General features: G+C 42.0%; 2 protein-coding genes across 3 annotated transcripts; one reads left to right on the top strand and one right to left on the bottom strand.

Moving 5' to 3' along the window:
* Positions 1 to 4,706: 4,706 nt before the first annotated feature.
* bhlha15 (basic helix-loop-helix family, member a15) lies at positions 4,707 to 12,264 on the top strand. Of its 2 annotated transcripts, XM_085360514.1 has the most exons (4): positions 4,707 to 5,092; positions 5,243 to 5,336; positions 5,990 to 6,181; positions 11,035 to 11,076. In XM_085360514.1, exons 1-3 carry the CDS (start codon positions 4,712 to 4,714, stop codon positions 6,172 to 6,174), a joined length of 660 nt encoding a protein of 219 aa, XP_085216640.1. In that variant the 5' UTR covers positions 4,707 to 4,711; the 3' UTR covers positions 6,175 to 6,181; positions 11,035 to 11,076. The 2 variants fall into 2 exon arrangements, with proteins under 2 accessions (XP_085216640.1, XP_085216641.1); XM_085360515.1 differs by lacking the exons at positions 4,707 to 5,092; positions 5,243 to 5,336; positions 5,990 to 6,181 and adding an exon at positions 10,366 to 10,436 and having other exon boundaries at positions 11,035 to 12,264.
* Positions 12,265 to 12,471: 207 nt separating this feature from the next.
* tecpr1a (tectonin beta-propeller repeat containing 1a) lies at positions 12,472 to 27,116 on the bottom strand. The gene is made up of 24 exons (XM_085360512.1): positions 26,951 to 27,116; positions 24,412 to 24,651; positions 23,706 to 23,888; positions 23,499 to 23,621; positions 23,290 to 23,409; positions 22,834 to 23,008; positions 22,653 to 22,753; positions 22,084 to 22,185; positions 21,809 to 21,957; positions 21,125 to 21,720; positions 20,820 to 20,965; positions 20,579 to 20,734; positions 20,259 to 20,408; positions 19,963 to 20,120; positions 19,634 to 19,864; positions 17,486 to 17,582; positions 17,204 to 17,283; positions 17,028 to 17,084; positions 16,592 to 16,766; positions 15,833 to 15,968; positions 15,600 to 15,692; positions 15,350 to 15,456; positions 15,014 to 15,133; positions 12,472 to 13,906 (listed from the first exon to the last, which is right to left on the bottom strand). The coding sequence occupies exons 2-24, from the start codon at positions 24,634 to 24,636 to the stop codon at positions 13,763 to 13,765; spliced, it is 3,624 nt and encodes a 1,207-aa protein (XP_085216638.1). The 5' UTR covers positions 24,637 to 24,651; positions 26,951 to 27,116; the 3' UTR covers positions 12,472 to 13,762.
* Positions 27,117 to 27,722: the final 606 nt, after the last annotated feature.

Below are 27,722 nucleotides of genomic sequence, written 5' to 3'. Positions count from 1 at the left end.
ACAGGACACATTCATCATTGCTCCAATGTGAAAATAGAACGTGAAATAGAGCGGAACAAGCTCGCATTTTGTGCCAGTGAGAAGGCTTTCAGCTCTGCCACTCCATCACATTCTCATATGTACTGCTAAGTCCAGTCAAATAAAACGTTGACTGTACTGAAACACTGTACTGTAAGCAGTCAGGGTGCCCTGGCTGACCTGATATGGATGAAGGTTGCCGTGCGACATGATTCCCGGGAAGACGACTCTACACTGGTGAAATGAGCGGAAGGAGGAGTTTGGCAATAAGCAAAAAGGATGGATTCTGTATGGAAACACCATCTGTCCGTCTCTTTGGCTTGGTTCACATCCTTTTTTTTTTCCTATTGAAAAGCAGAGATGGACTGAATGGTGAATGCTGTTTCCTCCTGGGAACAACATCCTGATGCTGTCTGGGTGTGTAAAGCAGAACTCCAGCATCAGTGATTTTGTTGCCAAGGGGAGGACTAAGTCAACAGAAAAGCTGTATGGTGATAATAAAAAGTAAAACCAGAAAAAAAGGGGAACAATGTGCAGAAGCAGTGTCAACAGCTGTGGTAAACATATTATTTATAGCTGCAATGATCCAGCAGAAGCAGCTTTAATATTATTTCCATCTTTAGGTGAAACATATTATAGCCTACAGCAACATTAGCAGTCTAATATGTATAAAGTAGGAAGTGTATTTCATATCGGGGTTTGAATGTATTTATTTTTTATGCCAGGTCTCCAGTTTTCAGTAGGAACGGCTCCTAAAACTGCCTGCTATTCTGCTTCCAACCTCTAGAGGGAGCGCTATTCATTGTTGAAACAATACTCATGAGACTGTCGGGGTCTTTCCAAGTATTTGGCCTTACAAATGCGTGGAATATATACTCTTAGGATCACTGCTAAGGAGACAGGTTTTGTTTTTGTTTTTATCTTCAGCAGGTCAGACACAAACTGGACACTTTATTCTAATGCATGAAGTTATCTTTTGGTCATGTTGTGTTTTTATTTGAAACTCCTTTTTCAAGGGAAACACTTTTGTTGGCAAATATGCAAATATTAAGGTTAAGCTGTAAATGGTTCTACTTCTGAGATTTGACTTGCCCTACTTTGTGTGCATGTCAGCAGTGTAGTGTGTCACAAAATTACTTCTCATGTAAATCTTGGAAAATGCTGCACTGCTCTTTTTCAGGAGAGAGGAAAGTGAGAGGTACAACCACGTGAAAACACTGTGATGGTTTGGAGTTGCGTTTTTTGCTTTTTGCCAGTGATGTTGAGGGTCTTGTTAAAAGTTGTGTAACTGTGAACATATAAAAGTACCGTCAGGTTTTGATCCACTATTCAATACTGTAATACATCTTAGAAGAGTTTGACTGACAACAGTTTCATAGTTTCGTTTTTCAACATGACAGTGGTTGCAAAAAACCTTGCCAGTGCATTAAAGGCGCACCTGGACAAAAAAATGAATTGGCATCCTCAGAGCCTGGACATCAACATTATTCAAGCATTGTGGGATCATCTCGACAGAGGACAGAACAAAAGGCTCTTTATGTACTGTTTCTCCATATATGTTTGCACATAATTCAACAAATCATTGCACCCATTTTCCATTTCCCTAGGAAAACATAAAGAAATGCTTTATCGTTTTATTTTAAAGTGTAAAGAAATGCTGCCAACACACACGTGTTTACATATTTTATGCTGTAACATCTTTGAGAATAATGTAACAGCCACAAAGTATCACAGATTTTCTATAAGTCTACATGTCACTGTGACATTCACTCTGCTGCTATTCTCCATCAGCAAGGACAGATGTGTTACATTAGACGGGATAAGTTATTGATCCCCGTCCTGCACTCTGCTGCCGGGAATTCTCCCGGAAGAGTGTACTGCACATCCAACCCCCACCAACTGCTTTTCTGTGCATCTCTCCGTCTCTTCTCTCTCTCTCTCTCGTCTCAGTATGCTTAGCTTATCTCTCTTGTTTTTTCCTCGATAAGGTTCCTGCAATGCATTAAAATCAGGGGACTTACTTGGGCCGACTGAATGCAAGGTAAGAAAAGACATGTGCTGGTACTGTGCATGCCTGCTGCTGCTGCTCAGAGATTATGGTGCAACACATTATGCAGTGTCATGATGCAGCAACGCATATAAATTGATAAACAGGTTCTTCTCTTTATTTTTACGGAGTTAAAACATTTCGGGGGTGGAGCCGCACTGGTGATTTCATTGGATAGTTTAAACTTGCTTTCTAAGAGGAAATGCACTAACAAAGGAATAAGGAAAAGGTATCATTTGCTTTTTAATAATGCCTTGGAGTCTGTGTAGTAATTGGAGACACTAAGGGTGTAATGTGCAGTGTTTTCCTTTTCTTACTGAGGTATCTGTTCATGGTTTGGCTGGTTGGAAGTTTTATAATCTTATCCCGAGTCTGTCCACCTGTTACACAGTGAGGTGTTAATTTACCCGAAACAGGGCAGATTACAGGCTTTACGGCCTGCTGCATACGTGTGTGTGCGACCATGAGAGTGTGTGTGTGTCTTTTCACATCGTTTACGTCACAGCTGCTGTGAGTCAGCTCCTCTCTTCCTTTCCTGAGTCACTCATCCAGTGGTTGCTTGGTTACTGCAGAGCGGTGAAAGTTTCCTATTGCGTCTTTGTCTCCGTGGACGGATGGGCTTCGATATTTATTCAGGCTCAGGAGTGAGTGTTCAAATAATGTACGTGTTTGTGTGCATGCGTGCATCTGCGGTTGCTGCTTCAGCCAACGGGCAAAGGCTGACAAATCAGTTTCAGCACATCCTGTTATTGAGAGACACTGAATGGATGTCTGGGTACCGCAACTGAACCCTTAATAAGCTGACACTGCCAAGGAATTGTATTTAGAGGAGACGCAAAAGAGAATCCTAATTAGAAAAAGCATGCATGTCATTTTTAGTCATATTTTTAAAATTGCGACAGGTTCCATTCTCACACCATCAACATCCAAATGTTTTTGGCCAGGCGATAAAAAGTCCATTTCAATATTTAAGCTACTGGGGCATAATTTTTAAAAGGCAATTTGAGCCTGAGCACTGACTACTTAATTTTAACTGGCATGTGCCATCAACACCGTTAGGTGGTAGGTGATGAAACTGTGGAGATTGGTGACATATTAAAGGAAAACCCAATATTAAGTGTACCAGCATGACCTCCAGAACAGCCTCATTGTTCCTTGCAATTGATTTTCTTTGTTTCTCGAACTATTCAGGAACGACAGTGCGCCATTCTTTAAAAAAAAAAGAAAGAAAAAGAAGCCACCAGTCTCTCAAGTGAGATCTTGGGTTGACATTTGTTTTAAATGTTATATACCTATGTGGTATGTGACTTTTGTTGCCATGATGCCAGGTCTCTCTTGGAAATGAGATTTTTAATCTCAATGAGATTTTTTACCTGGATAAATAAAGGATTAATAATAAAAATCTGATGACTTCAAACATGTTATTCACATAATTTTCAGACTCTTCCTTTGCTACATGCCTCTCCAACCCTACTGGACTGCAGTGACGGTCCAATGTTGTTATATGGACTTATTTGGAGGTGTAAATAAAGGCATGCGTGTTGTAGCTTTGTCCTCACACTACTTCTTTCTTCCCATCTTTATTCTGTCATGACTGCAGAATCAAATCTTTGGTCATGCTGCATGAATTTGGGGGGGGGGGGGGTGCTTCCTTGCAAAAATATTTGCAAGGGTGAAACTTCTGTATTTAAATCAATGCACCACCTCAAGTAGGTGCTATGTAGGAGTGTAAAGTCTTCTAATAGGATAGAAATATTACATCATAGGATAAAGGTAAATCACTTTATGATGATTTGCAGTGCCCCCTCCCTCTAATACTCCAAGTAGAACTTAGGGAGTCACAAGTTCAAGATTCTTTCTTTCATTAGTCACATGTCTGGATTTAGTGTATGCTAAATGTACAAAATATAATAAATTGTTCCACTCCCAACTATCATTTCACTATATGCTTTTTAAGATTCTCAAGGTAAATAAATACATTCTTAGGTAAATAAACCTGTAAATAAGTGGAACAAACATTGGTACTCTGTAGCTGGTAAAATCAGTTTGGCTACAAGAATTTACAAAATGAGCAAACAGTAAAATTATATTCTATATAGATTGGGGTTTTTTTTTAATTATAACTATAACATAGTGAGTGTATTGGCCTACATAATGAATTTTATTTTAATATAATTTGTATTATCTCTGTATTCATTGAAGTATTTGCCAATCTGTGAATATGCTGAGAGCACAAACATCACCACGACAACACCAAGGCAAGAAACACATGTAGGTGGTCAGACAGTAGGTTAGTGCGTTAATTAGTTTGAGGTGAAGCTGTTTGAGTCATTGTGAATCATTCATACAGGGATGAAGAGCTTCATTTGTGGATGTCCTCAGGTCAGATGATACAGGATGACGAGGAGGGACTACCAGTCACCTGCTTCTGCTTTCAAAGATGCTGCTCAACCTGTAAACCGTGGAGGAACACTGACTCCAGATCAAGCTTGGTAACAGCATCATCATCCTTCTCCCTCTGTCGCCAGCGCCGACGGATCAAGCAACTAGCGTTTGCTTTGCTTGATCTTTTTGGTACAGATTCCCCACTTGGACAAGACTTAGTTTAAATGTGTGGGACACAGTTTTAACACAAAAAATTTCAATATGGCCGCCCGCCAAGATCACCACAATAAGTTTATCAGTTTCAGCGATGACTGTATGCCAGCACAACTTTTTAATGACATTTACTCCTTGCAGAATTGCAATACTTTTCTTGGGAATAGTGATTGTCTTATCAGTGACAACAATACGACAGCTATGAAAAGCTCCACTGCCCAATGCCCCTTCTGTCCGAACACTAACTCTGAGAATGACCAGAGGGAAAATGTTGACAGAGACAATTTAAATACTGCCAACCAAAGAAGACTTCCAACATCCTCTCAAAACTACAATCATCCAGGAGAATCATGTGGACGGGACAGGAAAGTGAAAATAAGGAAGAGTGTGTCATTTGATGATGATGTCATTGTCTACCTGTTTGATCAGGTACTGATTTCCTGTTCTACTTTAACCTTTATTTTAATGCATTTTGAGGCTTTTTATCTTTTTGTAGCTAATAATGTGTTTATTAAATGTTTTTAACAGGACTGTTTCAACCATGTTACTGAATACTGAATACTTCCTGTTTATTCTTAGGAGAGTCCAACTCTGGACATGCACTTTGAGTCTTACACGTCTCTGATGAGCAGCTATTCCTCCAACCTGCCAGGCGTCACATTAGAAGATAATGGTAATGTCTTCAAGAATTACACAAGTGATTTTGTAGATTGTATGCCATTATTTAGAAAAAGAGCAAAACACACACTGTACCAGTGAAACATATTGCACTTTTACTTAACACCTTCATTCATGCTGTAATTTATATTTAGTAGTATCATCATGTAAAGCTGAGCCAGAGAGAGCAGTAGCAATACCTTACTATTGCAGGTATCCATAGCAACAAAATTGGGGTCGGCATGAAAAGAAGGAGCTGGGCTCGAGGTGGGTTGCAAAGTGGCTTGCAGATGAAGCTGTAGAAAGGCTGACGTACATGACAGTTATCAATTTGACGGAGATAAGGGTATCAGCCATGTCATCAGTTTGACTGAAGTAATGCTACACTGAAGTTACTGTGTTTTTTTTTTTTACATTACTTTTTCCTTTTTATTTACAGAGAGATGGAACAATGAGCTCATAAAATATGATGGTGATGTTATCACCATCAGCAACAGCAGTATAATTCTAAATAATATTTGGCAGTGTTATTAACAGTTTTATCTTTTTATCTGTATCAAACAAAAGGCTTATGACAATGTAAAAAGACCAAGGGTTGCACCGTGCACTGCAGGATATCACACAGTTGTCAGTGTGGCTAATTATACATGTGGTTGGTTTTGCGTGCAGCCTTCGAATGGGAGGATGACTTCTCGGCTTTGGAGAAGAGCTGCCATTTTCAGTATGACGGGCACTCTCATCCCTACAGCCTACTGCAGACACATAACCGGACTGCCCAGTCCAGACCAGAGAATGGCTGTCTACCCCAAACCTGCCTTTTCCTCACCTATGTCACTGAGTCCGACCTCGAGTGAGATAAGGGTGAGTGACACGCAAATGCACACACATACTGAGCTGCATGTGGTGATTTTTATGAAACGTGGTAAAGTAAAGACAGCCTTTCTATCAGAATGTCTGCCTTCAGCCTAAGGCCATCTCACTGTCGCCATGGCCTAATGTGACATCCACACTTGTTTTTCTTTCAGAGAGCCAGCCTTGGCCTAATGGAAAAACTGACTAATCGTCCAGATCTCTCCTCTTCACCCTAACTCATCTCCTACCCGCCCTCCCCCTTTTATGATGAGTCAGGGATTTTAATAGCTTTTTTTTCACTCCGTCTTTGCTCCAAATAGATTCAGCGCACTTGCCATTCATGACATCACAGCCGAGCAGGACTCTCTGACAGCGCATTCAGTTTTCACAGTTGTTGGTATGACAAGATTACTGCCCATGATGTCAAATAACGGTAAATAAGAGTTGCATAAGAGTGCTGGTGCCTTTCCAGCTGCAAACTGCTTTGGAAGCTACTCTTTATGCCAGGTTGCGTCCTTGGACTCGATGTAGGAAACAGAAACAGAAACTTATGTGTGTTTAACAAACTCCTGTGTGCTTCTGCAGTCGCACTTTATCTTTAAATTGCTGTAGTTTTCAGGCTAATGTTGGTGTTGAAGAAAATATGTTGTTTATATGGTTTGTTTTGCTCAAACAGAGCATGCTTGCGGGGGCCCTGTTTGCTTGCCTCATTACTGAAGTGTGTTGAGCTCAGAACATATCAGCGGCTGTGGTAAAATAAACAGTGTAAGCCTTAGGGCCAATGGAGGCAGAAACTGTGCACACTAAAGCGCAAAGATAATATTTCCACAGAGGCAACTTCAGCAAGGTTTGGTTGATTAGATACAATGTAGCTGAGGAGGGAAGGAAACCTGGCAGGACCTGTCTTACTGTTCACAAACACACACACACACACACACACACACACACACACACACACACACACACACACACACACACACACACACACACTCTTTAGAAGATATCAAAATAAATCCCATTCATTTATATTCCTTTATATGAGACTTATAGTAACCTTAAGCCAAGCGTCCTCCTAAATATCCTCTAATGATTGACATTATGTGGACTTTTGGGGCTTTTGTCCTTATATGGGAGGCGAGTCCCCACTGTGTGACTGTGTAAACAGGTTTATGTTCCCACAACACGAGTAATAGAAGTACACACACACACACAAACGCACACAAGCTGCTCAAGGGCATCAAGTGTTTGGAAGTGTTTGCTTCTAAAAGCTGGGAGCTTCACACCTGTAACGTTGCTGTGTCTGTGACATCCCAACACTGTGCTAATGTTGTTAATGCTCAGACTAAGAGGTTTGGAGAAAAAGTTAGAGAGGTGAGGCTGAGATGGTTTGGGCATGTGCAGAGGAAAGATTGGACCAAAGATGTTGAAGATGAAGCTCCCAGGCAGGAGGAAAGGAGGAAGACCTCAGAGAAGATTCATGGATGGAGAAAAGGAAGACAAGTAGTGGGTTGAAGTGACCAATGTGGATGATAGAAATAGAGTGAGATAGAGGCTGATAATCCACTGTGACCCCTAAAGGGAGTAACTAAAATAATAAGAAATCCATTAGCCATTAACTTGTTGAATAGAAAAAATGTAGTGGCCAACTGCCATGAAGCAGTGTGGTTTCTGTGTATAGACATGAGGTTTTGTATGTTTTCTAGAGATTTGTTTCGTCACAAACAGCAACACCATTGTTTAGGTCTTGTGAGTGTGTAGGCCATATAGTAAGAATAAGCACACAAAGCTATGAACGCATAACTGGTTCATAGTGTCCAGATCTGAAAAGTGAGGCCAATGTGGATGTGTCTTAACCTCCTAAGACCCGAACTCTTCCACGGCACACATTTTTAATTTCTCTTTGATATTTGGGCTGATTGGGGATTTTTTACCTTATTTTTGTTTTTAAGAAAAATAAGAGCCAAGATATCAGGCCCTTGTAGAGCAAAATTTAGTATTTTGGTCTAAATAACCCAAAATGTGATGTCCACATATGTGGAGGCCAGTCAGGAGCAACTCCTGTGGTTTCTAAAAGATAGATACTGTTGAATACTGTGCTGATACTGTAGAAGTCTATGAGAAAACAGCCCTCGGGCACTCCTGACCTTTGAACTCAGTAAACACCTTTCTAATCAGATTATGTTCTCCATCACTAGCTTCAGACCTCCCCAAATCAAACGTGATGTTAATTCTGGAAATTATGGGTGCCTTTAGAGTCGAAAGGGAGGATAAAGCAGGGTCAGTCTTATGACTGACAAATTGCTATCCCACGAGCCTGCACTGTGTCTCAGATTCACAGTCAGAGTCACCTCTCATTCGCCACATTGAATTTCAAAACACCAAAACTCAAATGTTAAAAGCAGGTAGCTTGAAGCGACAAGCCCATTGCCCCATTACTTTAAGCCCTTCCCCAACATCGTTTTAAATTTTTATGTATTCCTACCTACCCAAATGAGGAATCATCACCTGATATATAAACATCCAGTATCTATGCACTGCGATAGCATAACTGCAATCATTTAACCTTGTGAGTCTCTCTGCCTGTGTATATGTGTCACTGAAGCAAAATGTGGAATTGAAAACCATCAGGGTTTGTCAATAATCTTCCAGATGTTTGCAGACACTGCAAATGCAGTCACTGATGAACAGTCAGTATACCTCACCGTAGTGACTCCTCCCTGTCTTTGTAGTCTTGCTACCACAACATAAGGTAATCCCAACTGCCAACAGCTGCATTAGGCTGCCAAGTTAAACAGTTGGATTACTGCAGATCACATTTCCATGTGAAGAAGGAGCGTGTTAATAATTGCAGTTGTTCTGCTTTTCTTTTATGGCATGTTTTTTGTAATGTGTGTGTTTTTTTTAGTTTTCTAGTGGCCTGAGGCTGTCCATCAGAAGTAATGCAATGCAAAAAATGCAGCTCAAAAAGTTTGTCTGTTGAAAAGCAAATATTGGAGCAAAGTTTAAACGAGGCCTACATTCAGCTGTAGCCTGGAGGACTGTATTCAAATGAAGCAGCAGAAGGTGATAAGTCACAATGGAAAATATGTTAACTGTTCAGACGAACTAACTTTACTACAGTTGTCTTAAAGGTAAGAGCACGTCTGCAGCTTAACAGAAAAAGAAGAAGGTTTACTTGCATTCACCTGAATGAATAAAAAAGCATTTCACAGTTGGAAATGCTGTTGCTGAGCGTGTTATCAGCATATCAGTATGGAAAAAAGAGCAGTTTTTGTAAGAGTTTTTAAAATATTAGACCATACCACTCAATTCCACCACTGCAATCTCATTATATTGCCTTAATTGTTTTTTTAAATGAAATACAGTAAAGTAAAACTCCTCAGTTACATTAGTTAGCCAGTAAATCCTTAACATTTTGCTTGTCAACTGCAAAACGACTACACTTTCTAGAAATGGGAAGCAGGAAACGCAAAAATATCACATCAGAATATTCCTAATTCACCAGGTAAACTGGCCAAACTAACACTGAAAGGGTTTCAATTAAATATTTTTTTCATCACTGAACTACTGCACACAAATTTTCACTGTTCTCAGAATCTATGCAAATGTCAGCTGGAACTTGTGAATGGTAAGTACGCATATTCAACCAATTATTTAGTTAATATTTTATAAAAGTACTCCACGTATTTCACTTTCTGAACTGAATAGTCGTGTTCTGACTGCTATTTGTGCTTTTTCTCAAATGAACAGCACAGATATTAAAGCACACAGCCTGCAGGACACTTAGATCTGTCTCCCTAACCATGTCTATATAAGATGATCCCTGGATTTGAATGCTGCTTCCACCAACTACTAAGTATCGTTGGAAAACATTAGTGGGAGCCAAAGTTAATCTGAATCCCCCAAAAATCAAAATCAAAAACATCCTAGTATAAATGTAAGTTCAGTATAATTCTTGCACATCTGTGGCTTTCTGCAGCAACAGCAGCAGGTTGTTGGGAGGTTTAGGGTTGAGGGCGGAGCTAGCGGGGGAAAGGGCTGTCTCTCTGATTGGCTGAACAGCGCGACGTGTACATCTGTTAGCAACAGGTAGCCGTTCACGTGTGACAGTTATCTGTGAGCCTCGCGCTGATGTGCTGCTCTCGCGCTCCTTCATTCCCACTGCTCCTTTAATTGACTTTATGTCGCTGATCATGTCCGGCTGCATGCTGACGCCTTTTCTGTAAAAAGAAACAGGAAGGAGAATATTAGTATAATTTCCCAGGTAAGGCTTTTAGTTCCCTTCCATTTGTGTTGTGAGTGAATTTGACTTGTGTCTGCTCATCTTCATATCGGTCACAGCACTGCCGTTGGTGTGATTAAGCTGAGGTTAGGGAAATAATGACGATGATGGAGACATACACGTTTTTTTTTTATTGTGCGTACTTATCTATGTAAAACAGCTTTATCTGACAGCGTGTGATAGTATAGTTTAAACTGTCACTGTTTGTAAATTCACATTTAAAATATATAATAGTAATAGAACCTCTTCTTAAATAAGTTTAGGAGCTGATGGTTTAGTCTTATTATGTGAAACCAAACTATGCAGTGAGTTAAAGTGAAGTTAAAAAGCTTTGCTGTTGCTGTGAGCTGCCAGGTCTGTTTTTGTGAGTGTAACCTTGACATGGGTATTATCTCTGAACTGTGGGGTAAGAAGTGTGGAGTAACAGACCAACATCATGGAGTTTTCACACTGCAAAAGTCTGATTAGATACAACAGGATGCCAAGTTGTTTAAACTGGAGCTGACTGAAGGAAAACTATGAAGCGGGCCACTTTATATCCTTTTTTTCTTGTCCTTAACACTCCTATCTTGTCTTCCAGGTTTGTTGAACCTGAGATCTGTTCTGTCAGAGATAAGGGGAGTAGCAAGATGAAATCCAAAGGGAAGGCTGTGAAGCCATCCAGAAGGACCTGGTCCGACCCGGAGCCGGAATTCGAGCCAGACACAGAGCCGGGCTCCAGTGAGCAGGAAGGCTCAGAGGCCTCGGTCCGGATCCGTGGCTCCTGGAGGGGCTCTCTGAGGAGCGGCAATGGCAAGAGGCAGGGAGGAGGCCGGCGACGCAAGCACGGCTCCAGCACCAAAGAGCGCAGCATCCGTCGACTGGAAAGCAACGAAAGGGAACGCCAGCGCATGCACAAACTCAACAACGCCTTCCAAGCACTGCGCGAGGCCATCCCGCATGTGAAAACCGAGAAGAAGCTGTCCAAGATCGAAACGCTGACCCTGGCTAAGAATTACATCAAAGCTTTGACCACCATCATCCTGGATATGTCAGGGGGCTGCCTGCCTGCTGGCGGGGTCCCTTCAGAGGCCAGCGCTGCCAAGCTCCTCCAGTGCTACCAGCAGCACCTGGAGGAAGAGGGGGAGGAAGGTCTCACCCAATACCTCACCAGTATGCATAGCTTCAGCCAGCAAAGCTAACAGTAAGATTAAAGCAAGGGGAGCCACCAGGAGGAGGGCTGGACAAATCAAACATTACCCACTTCCTACAGTCACACTCTTAGAGACGTTCAGCTGTGTTTTCTGTAGGAAGTGGGCTCCCCCCCCCCCAGATCATAGACCTCTAATAAATGCTAGCAAGAGGTGAGCTGTGCAGAACTCCATGCAAAATATGGAAGGATTTTATACAGCAGACATGAAGAATGCAGACTGGAAAGTGAAACCAAATGGACCATAGTTGTGTAATGTATGTGCCCAGGAAAGAAGGGCTGCTTTCTTTTCACCCTCATGTTTTTTTTCCCTTCTTCTTCTTGCGTGTTGTGGTTTAAACTGGGGAAGGGGATTGTTCTCTTTTGTGTTATCTTGCCATCTTCTTGTATCGACTCTTGAGAAACCTGCTCAGTGTAACCTCGAGCCATAACTGTTGCATCCATGAAAGAAAGACAACCAAGCAGAAGGCTTAAATATTGAGGTGTTGTTGCAAGAAAGCGCTCACAATGATAATCCACCCTTGACCTGAACGCGTAGCTCATTTCTCTTCTTCTGCACACAGAAGAGTTCTTAAAGGCACAGATGCTATTTAACGTGTATGTTACTTGCTTATCCCCTCTCCCTGCTGTGTTTCCATGTGTGTTTAAGCTGCAAACTTTGTGTGAAACATCATAACGGGGGAAAAAAAAACATTTGAGAAGTTGTTATTAATAAATACATGTATTTATTATTGACACAGACTGTTTCTTTTTTTGACCACACACAATGTTCAGTATTCACAGATAATAGAGATCTCACTTGCAACATTTACAAATAGTTCAGCAGGTTTAGACAGCGAAGGTGCATTTAAGCAGCTATTGACATAAACTGATGCCCGTGCATGATGTTTAGTAGTCCGTGTAATATAACAACTGCCACGATACTGAGTAGATACTAGTATTTTGCAATCTTGCAACAAAAGATAATGTTTTTTTCCCCCTTACTGCTCAGTCATTCTACAACCATTATGTCAAAGGAAGTTAACAGCATGCAGCACTCCTGAGAAAGAGGAAGGTTCAGTTTGAGCGTTTCAGCTATAAGACTACAGTAATTTTCCTCTTTTTTACAATATTCACCAGTGTACATGCTTCATGATAATGATAGATTTTTTTTTTAGGTAATAACATCAGAAGTCTTTGCACAAGGCATGTGTAAGTTTAAACCAGTGTAGGTGTTCTAACAGCTGCTACATCCTGGCACCAAATAGCAGTCCATGGGTAAACCTCTACGATCTGTCTAGAAACAATACTTGACTGATTAGAAGTGACAAATGCTAATTACACAGCGTGTTTTGGAGTGTAGTTTTACAATTCTCTCAGCCAGTGTCATTCAGCTAACAGTGGGTTCAGTTTACCTCACAAGCTGACTTTTTACATGCAATAATCACCCCAATTCTTGTCTTCAGAATCCAAATGATGACACATAGATGCACATAAAAGTATTCAGTAGTGCAGATGCTGTGCCAGATCAGCAGACAAAAGGAGCAGACAAGTAAACAAAGATAAAACTTCAGATTAACTGGCCCTATTGACTTGTTGCTCACAGGATAAAATGCAAAATAACACTCATTCTGAAGCTGGTGGTCCAGCAACTATTCAACTACAATTCAAGCACATTTTAAAAAATATACATCTTTCATATAAACCCCCCCTACCATCTTAACCTTAACTTGTTGTGGTAATCTATACACAAAAACCACACATATCATGAACATCACATCCTGATTAATAAATAAGGACAAAAATGAATTAAGACCACTAAGTTCAATGGCAAAAGACTAACCGCACTTACAGAAACAGACACAAAAATGCCGTGACCATCACATGAATGCCTAGTACAAATGAAAAACAACACAGGGACAGATCAGATAAGCATGTTTGTCATCAGAGATGGCTCTGATTGTCTGAGATCCATTGCTCTGTTTCACCGGCTCACAAGGTGTGAAAACTCCAACCTCAGGATTTAAGGATCACCTTGCTATTCCAGTGTTAAAATAAGCTGTGCTTTAAAAAAATACTACAAAGGTAATCTGAGTTTTGTTTCTTTTTATACAGTTTGTGTGCACAAATTTGTGTTTGTCTAACATCCTGAAGTACTGCTGTCGACCTCCGTGTTCCTGACTTCCAGCAGGCTCCGAGGGGATGAGGTGTCTGTTAGAGAGGGAAAACGGATGTGGGGCGGTTCTACAGAGTTCCCTCTGACTGTGATATGGTCCCATCCACCCTAAAAACAGTGACACAGGGGTGATAATTATTATTACTGAGGATAAGCTTGTTTACCATCTGTCTATAAGCACTAAACAAAGCCTTGAAAACTGGGAGCCACACCTTTCTGTTGTTGTTCTACTGCAGTTTGCACATGAAGACTGAAGTGTTCCAGCAACTAATATTTACTCTACTGTTCTTGTTTTTTTCAAACGGCAATAAGCTTGATATACTTTGTGTTGGTAATTGTAGTTTTCAACACCTCCCATCCAACTCATATTAAAAAAAATCCCCCATAAAAACTGCATATATAAAATGTGACCCCTCTTTTTTAATGAAAAAAATAAACAAGCCAAAAGAAAATAATATTACAATTAGCATGTTGAACACACCCCAGATTATGTGCAGCGTTTACTTTACTTGAACAAGCTGCACAGGATGCTTGATGATGCTTCTTAGCATTAAAAAACAAGGAGACAAACTTCAGCAGATAACAGAAAAAAATCTAAGTCTGTGGGAAAATGTGATGTATAAATATATCTGCTGGAGACTGCCGTGCTCAAAATATCAACAACTACCAATAAAATGCTGCATTACTGTGATAACAATATGCCTTTATTTTGTTGCATTTTGGGAAGGACAGGATCAGTAAAAAAAATGGTGACAATTCACTCATGACACATATACAGTAGAGGAAATTATTGGACCTCATGTTGAATAAGTTTGCTCACTCACGAAGAAACAAGTAGTTTCTAATTTGTTATGGTAGTTTTACTTTACTGGAAAGAGATATATATCAACCAAAAATCCAGAAAAAACATATTACGTTAAAAGTTATAAATTGATTTGCAAATCACTGACTGAACTAAGATTACAGATTACAATCAGTCCAGTCAATCGCAAATACTCCTGATCACCTGGATGGAAACTGAATTGCTTTCATATTGGAGCTGTTTTTCTGCAAAGGGTACATGACGACTTCAGCACACTGAGGATCTTGATAAATAAATCGAGATCATGTGTTTTTTGGTTGATATTCTTTCTCTCCACTAAAATGAAACTAGCATAGAAGTTAGAAACTGTTCAGAAACTGTTATTTTCCAGTCATACTGTTCGGTTTCTTTACCCCAATGCCATAGTCCCAGGACTGTCCTTTGGGCTGCATGGGTTGGACTGCGAGTCGATGGCACACCGTCCCGCAGCTTAGACTGTGGCTGCCCTGCACCTTGTCTGCTATGATCCATACCTGCAGCCCCAAAACAAAAGCAACAAAATCACCCACAAATAAACACGCGGTGTGGTACGTGTTCCCTGAACTGAATCACTTTTACATTACAAGCGCCACAAATTAGAAAGACAAGAAGTCTGAACCTCCATGCCTATAAATATGTGAGGTAAAATCTGTTAACTGCATTCAGCTTTTAAGGATGAAATGGATGAAGGTGGTGCCATAATGTCCTACCTGGTCCAGAGGGCCTACAGAGACTTTGCGGACATTGTTAGATACGTGTTCCCAGGAGGAGCCCTGAGGGTAGCTGGGGGTCACACCCTGTCGGTACCACAGGTTACCTTGATAGAAAAACACCCACATCAGACATCTCGTAAAAATACATACCAGGAACTATAAACAGAACACACTACATCATTATCTATAAAAGTAACTTATAAACCTAAGCTGTAAATAAAAATCTGTGCTGCGTTTTGTGCTTTACCGTTCTCATCTACAGTGTAGACCGATGTTCTTCCCACAGATACCTGCTTCAGCTTCTGTTTGGCTGGAGATGGGATGTGGTACCAACAATCTCCTGCAGAGGGAGACACCCGCACACATAAAACACAGGTAAAATGCATCTGCTTGAGTAAATTTTATTTCAATATGCAGACATGACAAATGCAATTAAAATTTTCAGCCTTCACTGTCAGTTTTCATTTTTTCCCCACTGACCTGCCGGGTTCTGTGGTGACACAGATCCCCTGTAGAAGGCAGCTCCGTCCCTGGCAATAGCCCACACCTGGCTGGCAGCCCCAATGGAGATGGACTTGAAAGGCTGGTCTGTTCCCACGTGGAGCCATGAAGATCCCTGAGAGAGCAGACAGAGAAAGCACTGCCTCTCAAAAACCTGCTTCTCCATATTCAGATGTTCATAAACAGAAATAAAAGAAACTTTGGAGGTTTTTGGTCCATTGATAAACATCATTTCTTTTTTTTCCCCCTTTCCTTTTTTGTCTTTAGAAGCACTAATAAATTTAGCATAAAATAATACAAGAATTATCTTTCTCCAAATGAGAAATTAAGCCAAATATAGCTACCCTAACTCTGGCAAATCTGCATGCTGCAAGCCGCTTTTCAACCCACAACCAGCTCCTATTCATGGAACGTCTGACTTAGTCAGTCATCATTATCATCATATCATATTTCTTGTCATTAATGCCCTGCTGATAGAAATTACAATCTTCTTTTGACTGAAGTGGTTGTATTTGAAATAAATGCAAATATCTCTCAAACTCTCCACACTAGAAGCCCACATTAGAACTAAAAGAACCTCCACAGTAAAAATAAGTGACAACGTGCTAATGCACCTCTCTGTACTTTGCGTGCATTTGTTATGCAAGCGGAAAAAATGACAATAAGCTTTAATGGTTGCTCTCCAAAGATGTTAAACCAGTTCATTTGGTGTCCGCTTGCATATTATTAATGACTCACAGCAGGCGTCAGGGCGGTGACTCCCAGTCGGCAAAGCACGTCGCCCTTGTTACTGATCGCCCACACAGGAACCATGTCCACGGTGCTCTGAGCTGCACATGGCAGGATGGTCACATCACTTAGTGCGATGGGGGGAACTTCTTGCCAAGGTCCTGTAGTGGTCAGTTTACACTTCCTGCGCATTAAGGCCAAATAAACAGGTGTCCTTGACAACAAATCTCTTCAGTTAAATACCTTCCTGCACATTATTTCAGATTCTCTCCAGAATTTAAAATTCTACAGTAACAAACGTTATATGATTAACACCATAATATATTGTGCTGATTATGGCCCATTTGTCCCAGTCTGATTAAAAAACAAACACAGGGATGGCAACTTTCAGAGTGCTGTGTACCTGCTGAATAAATAGTGCACAGACCAATGCTTTTTATAGTACCTTGCCCATCGCCTACGACGCACAAAGTCCTTCATCGTTTTATAGCCATGATATGACCTGCACAGACACATGGGGAAGCGAAAGAATGAATTAAAGGAAAGATAAATAAATCAAGATCATAGTTTGAACCAAGTGAAGCAGCAGGTGGGGTTTCAGGAACAGCATATGAAACCTACGCTGGAAAATCAGCTGCATACTGCCAGCCTTCTCTGTCCGTCCCGCCAGACACGCTGTAGTCGATAGCCCATTCTGACACCTGAAAACAGCAAACAGGGGAAGTGAAACACTCAACGCACCTGCAGATCTGGCCACACCCCTTATGTGTGATATATTTAAGAAAAGATAGTAGTATTTTTCAAACTAATGGTTAGAAGGCAAGAATAGCAGCTACTGTAATTATCACAGAGAAGGTTACAGATCAACACGGGGAATCTCCCACTGTGGGTGTGTTTGCCTACCCATGTCCACTGAGGGGAGGGAGGTTTTGTATTTGCTTTGGTGCACTCGTGTAGCCCTGAAGCATCACTCCACATGTAGCGGTCTGTTGGTAAGCCTCTAAAAGAAAGAATAGCAACGTTCAATGACAGAAAACACACACAAATCAAAACAACATGTGATTCAGCTGAAATGACTGTTAAAATATATTGTCTATTTGTCACATCAGAGTGCAATGGCAAAGTTTTAAATGTTTCCACAATTGCTCGGTTTATGTAAACATAATAATAATAAAATAAAATAAAGAAATCTCAAATGGACTTGATGAGATGTTGGTTTTTGGTGTAGCTAGGCAACCTTTCAGTACACTGTTCATCAGCTGGTCTTTGTGGAAACTAGGATCCTGTTTCTTTTCTGGGCTCCGTCTCCCCCCAAAATACAAAAATAAAATAAGAATCACACATATATTAATGTAAAAAAAACAAACAACTAAAATCCACTGTTGTAACAGTTAAAGTGGAAGAGAATGGGATCAGAAATTCTCGATTAACTTATTTTTAGTGAAACACCTGCACCTGCTGGTGTTGGCAGGGAGAGACTAAAAAAATGACACCTACCTACTGCAGCTTTTACAAATGCATGAGATTTATTACATTTATTACATGTGAAAATTTCCCCTCTTTACAGTTATATTTGTCTGAGTGCAGAGGAGATAACAGGAGATGGGCTGTTACAGGAGGAGTGCTGGATAGGGCCCTAGAAGAGCATCAACACAGAAGCAGGACTGGTATGAGCACAGGTCCCACTAAAGGATGAAACCGTCACAGAGTCTGTTTTGGGCAGTTTTGCTCAGAAACATGAACATGCCTATTAGAAGTATTTTTGTAGGGCTCCTTTTTCTCCATGCACAAAGGAGCAAATACCGGTCCTGCTGTTGGGTTGACGCTCTGTCTCTCTCAAAACATTCTTGCAATTTTACTTATGCGTGTACTATGTTAGACAAGCTGTACTACCGGTGCAATGTAAATGCCAAAAAGCAAAACTAGAGTAAATTCAGTCAGGAGTGATCACATAAAACAAATATGTAGAACTGCCTTCATACATTTGTGCAATCACTAAAATTACAAACATCCTGTTTCGAGTGATGCTAAAAAATTATTTCATGCATTTATTTCCTCTAGGTTGGACTATCGTAATTCATTATTATCATGTTTCTCTGAAATCTCGGTGAAAAGCCTTCAGCTGAATGCTGCAGCGAGAGCACTGACAGGAAGCAGTTAGAATATATTTCTCTCGTACTGGCTTCTCTTCATTGGCTCCCTCTTAAAATCCTTTTCTAAAATTCCGATCTTAGAGACTTCACAGTATCCTAACAGAGCACATCACTCTGAGACTGCTGGCTTACTTGAGTTTTCAAGTAAGCTTTCAGGCCCCTCTTCTGTGCAACCAGGTCCCAGTTTGGATTTGGGAGACAGACACCCTCTCTATTTTCAAGATCAGGCTTAAAACGTTCCTTTTAGGTAAAGCTTATAGTTAAGCCTGAACCATAACTTAGTTGCAATAGGCTGTAGTGGGTGAGTATTTCTTCTTCACTTACCTCTTTATGTTTATATTCGATTGCATTTAACCATTAGTAATCATTAAATTATTTTGTCCCGTCTCCCTCCGCTCACCCCCCAAATGGTCATGGGAACGGCCGCCTCTCCCTGAACTTGATTCTGCTGGAGGTTTCTTCCTGTTAAAAGGGAGTTTTTCCTTCCCATTGTCACCAAGTGATTACTTATAGGGGGTTGTGGGATTGTTGGGGTTATCTCTGTATTACTGTAGGGTTTTTACCATATAAAATAAACCATCTTGAGGTGACTGTTGATGTGAATTTGTGCTACATAAATACAAGTGAATTGAACTGTTGCTTCTCCGGTGCACCTGCTCCTGTACTTGCACCAGCTTAGATTAAATTAATTCTTATGGTTCCTAAAAGGACAGATTGGTATCCCTGGAGTTTAACTGACTTTGTGTTACACAGTGGACATATTGTACAGCTAGGTATTAGACTGGATATTTCTGTGTCCTTGACATAGCAGAATTAACTCTACAAAACAAATTATCGCATATATTCTGACAACACTTTCCAACAATAAAGCGACAGAAGCTCCACTCTTGCACAGTACCTGTTGGTGTAGCCAGTAACGGGGTTCCACCGCTGATTCTCATAAATGTAAACGCTCTTAACGTCCGTCTGGGTGTAAATATTATCTGTGCTGCTTGCCAATCCCTGGAAGAACCCTCCTCCGTAGCCCCCGGTGTAGATCCAGGCTGTGTGGTCAAAGCCGATCCCCCACACTATCCCAACACTGTTACACTCCACTATATGCAGATGGCCTCCAACCTGTCGCCAGAACCTGCAGAGAGGAAAGAAATAAAGCTAAGTGGTTAGAATAGAAAGTCATATAGCAGAAGGTTAAAGCCATCAGTCTAGTGACGTGCAGCTCATTCTTACATCTGGTCGCAGGGTGTCGGGTAAGGCACGGCCTCTAGGCCAGGTGAGGGCTCACTGACAAAGATGTCCCCTTTACAGGTAATGGACCAGATGGCCTGTTTGGCGGGAGGACCCTGGATCCCCCTTGAGTCACAGCATGACACACTCAACAATGCCAGCTGAAGAGCAGGACAGAGCAGGCGGAGGGAGGCAAAGATGGAGAAACAAATGACATTTTTAGATGATATACATGAATAAATGCTGCATAGTATTACATTATTACTTTCCACTGTGCTATTTTTTCTTTCCATACCCACCCAATCATGCATTTCCAGCTCTGTGGCAGCCGCTAATCGAATAGGCCACCTCTGTTTGGTCCGCTCAGGAGTATAGATGGCAAAAGTGTGTTTGGAGTCATTTAGCACAGGAACCAGGATGGTAACTTCATTGATAAAGGCATGCAGGTACTAAAAGAAGTGTTAGAAAAGAGAAGTTGAAATATACAGTAAGCCTTCAGTAAGCCAGTCTGCTTTGGTGTTATGTCGCAGCCAGCGGTAAATGATAATCAAAGAAAAGTTAACACATGAAACTTAAGGAAGACACTTTTTTACTAAACAAACGCACACTTCCGTCTAACCTTCTTTTCCTCATAATAGTTGTAATAGATGAACAGGATGCCGTCCTTGTTGCCCTCCGGTCCTGAGAACTGCTCCAAGGCAAAATGAACATCTATCCACTTATGTGGCTTCCAGTCTCTCCACCACTGCATGCTTCCCTTCTTCACCCACACAGACTGCAACAGGATTGGATCAAGTGAACGAATCAAATGACATGCTAATGAAAGAAACGGGTGGTAAAGTGCATGGTTGAGAAGGTACCTGTTCTATGGCTTGTTCATAATGTTTGAAATTATCAATCTCTCTCCTGGTCCGCTCGCTGAGTTGCTCAAAGATTTGTTTTCGCCAAGCTGCCGTCTGGGCTGGACTGACTGACAAACTCATGGACTGGACTGACTGGACTAAGGCTGGATGAATAAAAAGACAAAAATAATGACATCAATGCTGCTTCATTGAAACTGAGCATAAGCACTGACTTATCATCCTTTTATACAAGTTACATGTTACTTAAAGTTACATAAAAATCTAAACGTTCAATCACCGGTGAGTTAGCTCACTGAACTCACATGCAGTGTTCACAGAGTTAAACCAGCTGAGCTGGGAGTGACTGTCCACAGAGCAGCCTCCTCCACTGACCCAGGCCCACAGAGGGTGCTCGTCTCCACCATAAGGATCCTCCATGGCAAGGGTGTAAGTGGCTACTGAGGACAAGCTGCAGGTGTCAGCTGAGTCCAGCACTGCTCCAGTTTGAGCCTGCTGGCTCTGTGCCTCCTCCAGATCCACATTACTCCACTGGGTATCAAGAGGGCTGCCAGACTGGCTAGGAGAGAGAGCAACACCAGCGCAGGGGGCTTTGGCATCTCCTTCGTGTGAGATGGTGTCCTCCTCTAGGACAGTGGGAGTGGCTTTTCCAACATCTCTCGAGGTCTTCCCCGATTCTCGATCGGAGACGAGTTCAGAGATGAAGCTGTCGCTGGTGACCTTGGGGATACGGGGTTTGGGAGTGTCAGTGGGCGGGTCAGATGGGGCGTCCACAAAGGTATCCGGGGAGGTGGAGGTGACCAGGCAACCGGGCCCATCTGCAGATCCTTTCTCTAGGTCTGATTCTGCATCACTTGCTACTGACGGAGCACGCACCTCACCACAGAAAAAACATCCGGCACTGAGAAACACAGACAGAGAGAGAATTAACTTTAATATTACATTTTTAAAAAGCTAACTAGAGTGTGTGTCCTCTGAGGCGCATCTACCTCTGCAGGCTGTTTGCGCTGGCGCTGGAGTGGGATCGGTCTCCGTCTCGGGGAACGGTAATAGCCTTCCAAGTTTTCCCACTCAGCTCACTTGAGGTCACGCCTTGTCTGAAGTACACAGCTCGGTCCTCAGAGCTGATAGCCCACACCTATGAACACCAGCAACTTTCAGAAAACCTCAGCATGACTGCATCACTTGCAAACATGCAGTAATAAAGCCATGTAGCAGTCCTTATAAGATTCCCAGCAGTTACACTGAGGACACACTGAATCACCTGGTCGTTCTGTCCTACGTTGATCATGATCATTTCTCCAACCATGCTGATCCAGCCGGAGCCACACGGGTTATGAGAATTCACGCCACGCCTGAACCACACCTGGTAAAGCAGGAGCGTAGAGTGAGAGGTATTCTGAAGACATCGCAGGTTTAATCCCTGCAGTTTTAACAACAAGCTGTTACAAGCCTGTTTAACTATGTTTAGACATTTTTCATGTTGTGTCAGTCACAGTGTTGAAATTAGGAGTGAACTGTGAAGTGCCAACACAGATTATTAAAGTAAAAGATTGGCAGAGCAGCTCCTAATATTTGTTTCTGTTCTTTTACTTCGCATTTGTTGGTCTTTATGCTCCATTTACTGAGCTGAGGAAAGAAATAAATCTTCATTATAAATAAATAAGTGAAACATTTGAAAGCTTTAGCTTGGTCACACTGCCATCTTTGCACATTCAGCTAGTGCAAACTGACCAACAGAATTAGCCACTGACAAAGGAAAATGCTAAATCTTGGAAGTACTTCCACTGATTAAAAGCAGATTTTTTTTACGTGACTGCAGCACTTTCTTACTTTATTGTCCTTCGTCACAACCCAGACCACGTTGTTTCCCACGGCTACGTGTGTAGCTCCCACATCGGAGCTGGGAGACTCCACTATTGCCCAAGAGGCACCTGGATTGCAGGAAATATTAATTCTCAAACATTTACTCAGAAACACCACGTCACCCTCCCATCAGTGAGCCTATTTGTACCTTTAGGGCAGTCTCTGCTTATGCCCTCCCTGACAATGAGCTGCCCCTCCCAGAGCACAGCCCAGACCAGGTCTGCTGGGCCACAGCTGATCTGGACCACCTCTCCAGGTAGAAGCACCTCCTCCCATGAAGCGCCCTCAGGATTATGGTGATAGATTCCCTCTCTAAACCACACCTGAACAGTGACAAAGACAGATTCCGAAAATTAAGAGCTGCTATCAAACAATTTTGGTGTGACACGAATGTATGTGTGAGACAGGATCATTTTAAAGTAGTTACCATGCTGCTAACGTCTAACTCTGCTTTTAATAGCAAATGATTTGAAGCATACACAGTTAATAAACACGAATTACTTCAACAGTCAAGAAATTCTCAATCTGAGCATATAGCAGCATAATAACATTGCCACTGATACCTAAAACAAGGTAGGTGCTGCCCTGTATATATAATCTATACCTTGCCCTGCAGGGATACAGCCCACAGACACAGACGGCCCCTGGGTTCCTCACTAATTTCCCAACCTCCACAGCTGATGTCGCTGAAGGGATCTGGTAGAGTTGTGTGCTGTGAGGGGATCTGCCATGCACACAAGGAAAACAAGAACTTAAAATGCACATTCACCCATCAGCACTCATTACATGCATATGTTATGCAGTAACACCCACCTTAGCCCAGGTGTCCATTGCTTTGTACTTCCTGTAGCGGAGCCATCGCCTGCGACGGACACAGGAGTTCCACTTCTTGTCTTTAGTATAGGTGGCAGGGAAATCGATGGCATAGGTCCATCCCTGGAAACAAACATCTGAACAGGTCACACCAGAGAAAGGAAAAAAGGGCAGTAACTGAAGCAGACACGCATTTTTTAAACTCACCCCTTTCTCTGTGGGCTCTCCCTCAAAGTTTTCATCCACATACCAGTCACCCTCCCACTCCCAGCTGCTGGAGGGCAGCTGGAAGCTGTCCAGAGGTTGGTGCTGCAGACCTGTGACGTCACTCCACTGCCAGCGGTCGCTTGGCAGCAAACGTTCAGAAAAACCGTCTACGGGATTCCAACGCTGACAAAAAGTTGGGCAGAGAAAGTGAACTGCGTTAAAGCCGGTGGTGTTGCCTTTTATTTCATATTAAGGGAAAACAAGAGCACTTTTAGTGAGATATCCCATGAAGATGTAGCCACAAGAATGAAAATGACTGAGTGTCGACCTAATGGGGATAATCTGAAAGAGCAGTGTTAAAAAAAGGTTTCGTGATCTTGCACTGTGAGAATTTTTTCCCATTAAAAACTGGTTTAGGATGCTTCTAAGGTTCACTTGTTAAAGCACGTAGCCTAATGGCTTGTGGATTTAGCAACAGAGAAGTGGGACTCTGCCATATGAGGATGCTGAACATATAATGGGGAACTTTAACTTTCAATTTTACTTGTGCAATAATAATAAAAAGAAAATGTATTACAAACTTGCTTAAAGACAGACAAATAATGTGGGTTCCTTATTACATATTTCTTGGCTTTTACAATAACTTATTTTAATGTAATTACAGTCATTAAAGAATGACAGCCCCCGACTAGTCACAGAGACCCACTTGATTTTCATAGGTCTCCTCTTGGTAGCGGATGGACAGGTCGGAAGCGTGAACGTTCAGGTAGATGTTGTTGTCGCAGGCGATGCCCCAGCAGCACTGCTGTGCCGCCGTGACCCGCTTGAACTCCATCTGGGCATCGCGGCACTGATCCCACTGCTGCCCCGCCGTGGACAGGCCGTAGACCCGCCCATAGACGTCCACAGCCCACAGCAGTGAGACGGGCATGGCTGCACCTGGAACCTGACGAAGAAAATGGGTTAATGCTGATAATGTGGCTTTGAAATTACGTTGTACAATTTCCCAGAATGAATGGCTAAAACACTGAGACGTGTGCCACAACATTTGGCATCAGCTGCTGTGTAAATATGCTGAAGTATGTGTTTAAAAACACTGGGCCTCATAAAAATGTTTTGGACATGGCAAAAATAAGCGAAATTGGCTCAGAGATAGGGTTGGACACTTTAAGCAGATCAGTAAAAACTCAATTTGAATCCTTCACAGTTGGTCCATGCGTGGATTTGTACGTGGAGCCGGCAGTCTAGAACTCCCACTTCCTGGCCGTCTCCTCTAGTTCTCTTGGGAGACACCATGGTGTTCCGATGCCAGCATGGGATTTGTCCCTCCCTTTTAGACATGTGTGAAACATCATCCTAGTCAGATGGTTAAAACACCTTAAATCCCCTTGTAAATGAGTGAGTTCCTGACACTTTCTCTAAAGCTGAGCCCAGAAACACTTTGGAGGAAACACGTTTCAGCTGCTTCTATCTGCAATCTCATTTTTTCAGTCACTCCAAACCATACATGACTATAAATAAAAGCAGGAACATCGATCAGCCAGTAAAACTGACAGTTTTGCTTTCACAGTAAACAGTCTCTTTATCACAACAGATGGATACAGTGATTCTACAATACTGCAGACACTATACCGGTCCATCTGCCTCCCCCACCAATCTCCCTCACTGTATCGCAGTGCATTATGATTTTATCACAAGTGATTATTTTCTTCCTCAACACTATATCTTATATGAAAAAGTGGGATGGTGTTCCCTAGCAAATCGCAGAGAGCAGCAATGTATGATGTTTGTTTACAAGGCTCTGCTCCCAAGATTGCATATCTTTTTCTTAATATGTGATCATGTCTTTTATTATTTATCTGTCTCAATTTTTGAATGTTTTCTGTACTCAGGCCTCTCGCATTATCCTGCCGTTTCCATGAAAGCATGTACGTGGTCTATAACAATGCTTAGATATGTGTTATGTGTCAAAGTAACATCCACATGGACCCAATGTTGCCCAGCAGAACATTTCTCAAAGCATCACACTGCCTTAGCCGGCTTGCCTTCTTCCCATAGTCCATCGTCGTATCAGGTGTTCCCCAGCAAAACACCCACATGCACCTGGCCGTCCACATGATATCAAATAAACATGCTTCATCAGATTAGGCACATCTTTTGTGGCTCACATGCTCACTGGTGGTGCTTTCAGGCGTAGACAGGGGTCAGCATGGGCACCCTGACTGGTCCGCAGCTATGGAGCCCCATATGCAACAAACTGTGATGGACTCGATTTTGTTTGTTTGCTTCCCCATTTTTATTGCTTCTAAAATGTCAACTATGAGGACAAAATGTTCACTTGCTCCCTAGCATACCCACCCACTAACAGGTGCCATAATGAAGAGATAATCAGAGTTATTCACTTCACCTGTCTGTGGTCAGAATGTCATGCTTGATTAATATAAATATATTTTTCATGACCACTGCATATCAAGCAAAGCATACTACACAATTTAAAATGAGCAGGAGCCTGAAGACATAACCCACCAACAGTACAGAAGGAAAAAGCAGGCCACAATTATACACAAATATGAACAAAGTGTGTGTGGAAAATAGGGAGATAAGGGCCAAATGGCCTCCTTAGAGAACAGTTGTTTACCCATCTGTAAACTAGTTGTTTGGATCATGCGCTGTAGTGGCGATGACCTTTGCACTGCGTTGCTCGATGTCTACTCAGCGCAATTTGCTGACCCACATTTAACACACTATACGTGTGGCATTTGTAATAACCAAGCTTGTATGTGAAATGTACACAGATCACAGAGTGGGCTCTGGGCTAGCTAAGTGGCAGTCAACTGTTTCACAGCATCTCGTAACAAGTAGGGACGCTGCTGCTGCTACAAGGCGTATCCTGTCACTCACAGCTGTACATGCAGCACACACCAGGTTGATGGTAACAATAAAATACATAAAGATATCACACACACACACGTTTGAAGCGACTGCGCTTGTTCACCCGTGGGGCTTACTACCAAGTAATAAAGTACGTAGCTGCCTATTAGCAACGGTGTAAGATTAGCTTGAAATATTGGACTATTTCCTGTAGAGGCGACTGACAGGAGAGGGACATGTGAAATGAAATGCCCCCAAACGAAGGTGTGCAGTAAAGCCAGCTCTATGATTTAACGATGCTCAGTTTGTTTTGGTACAGGCTTACGGGCTTAGCCGGATAGAAATAGCAAACAGAAAGAGTTCAAGCAGCCAACCTTGAGCCTCCTCTCATAAAGCGGCTGTCGGCGGTGGTGAGAAGTCACAGCTGTTCAGTCATCCAGTGGAGAAGGATCGTAAGCTGTCCGAGTCATTCTGTGTGCCGTAGCTGCTCACTCACGGCAGAAATGATTCAGTTTGAAACAGGAAGTGCTGTTACTTCTGTTCCCACTGGCAGTTTCCGTGGCAGCAGGCGCTTGTAGAGGTGCTGTTTAGCAGACAAGCAGCAGAGGGCGCTGTAAAGCTATAATTCATGTTCAGGCTGTTCAGGAGTAGTACTGTGCAAATATCCCGAGCTCTCTTGTATTTATATTTTGCTTCTAAGGAGCCAGACTTGCTTCTAAGGAGCAATAGTTCTCCAGTCTTTCTTTGGGCATTGGCTGCTTTTTCACTTGTTTTCACTCCAGTCCTTAAGTTATGATTATAATCACTTTCTTTCATTTCAGCTAACAGACAGTTAAATTAGCGAGAAGACAACAGAAAATGAACATTCAGGCTTTATGTTTTATTGAAAAAAAAAAAAAAAAAAAAGACTATCGGTCAACACAGTGGCAAGGTACTCGGAAGAAAAGCATGTTTCATTATGGCAGTGTGATGGGTTCACAGTGAGTTAATACGATTCAATCAACTGTCTTATGAATCACTTGCTCATCATACAGCTGAACTCAGAAAAGCTAATTCATGGGGGGAAAAGTCATTTTCCTCACAAAATAACACTTTGAATATTTCAAACAATGAGTTATTTTACTTATGCACATTTCAAATGATTGC

The sequence above is a fragment of the Diplotaxodon limnothrissa genome, linkage group LG8 (assembly GCF_057381915.1).
Source record: "Diplotaxodon limnothrissa isolate DT_005_m linkage group LG8, D_limnothrissa_male_GT1.1, whole genome shotgun sequence".
Taxonomy (NCBI): Eukaryota; Metazoa; Chordata; class Actinopteri; order Cichliformes; family Cichlidae; genus Diplotaxodon; species Diplotaxodon limnothrissa.
Note: the sequence above shows the minus strand (reverse complement) of the source record. Positions and strands in the feature narration are given on the sequence as shown.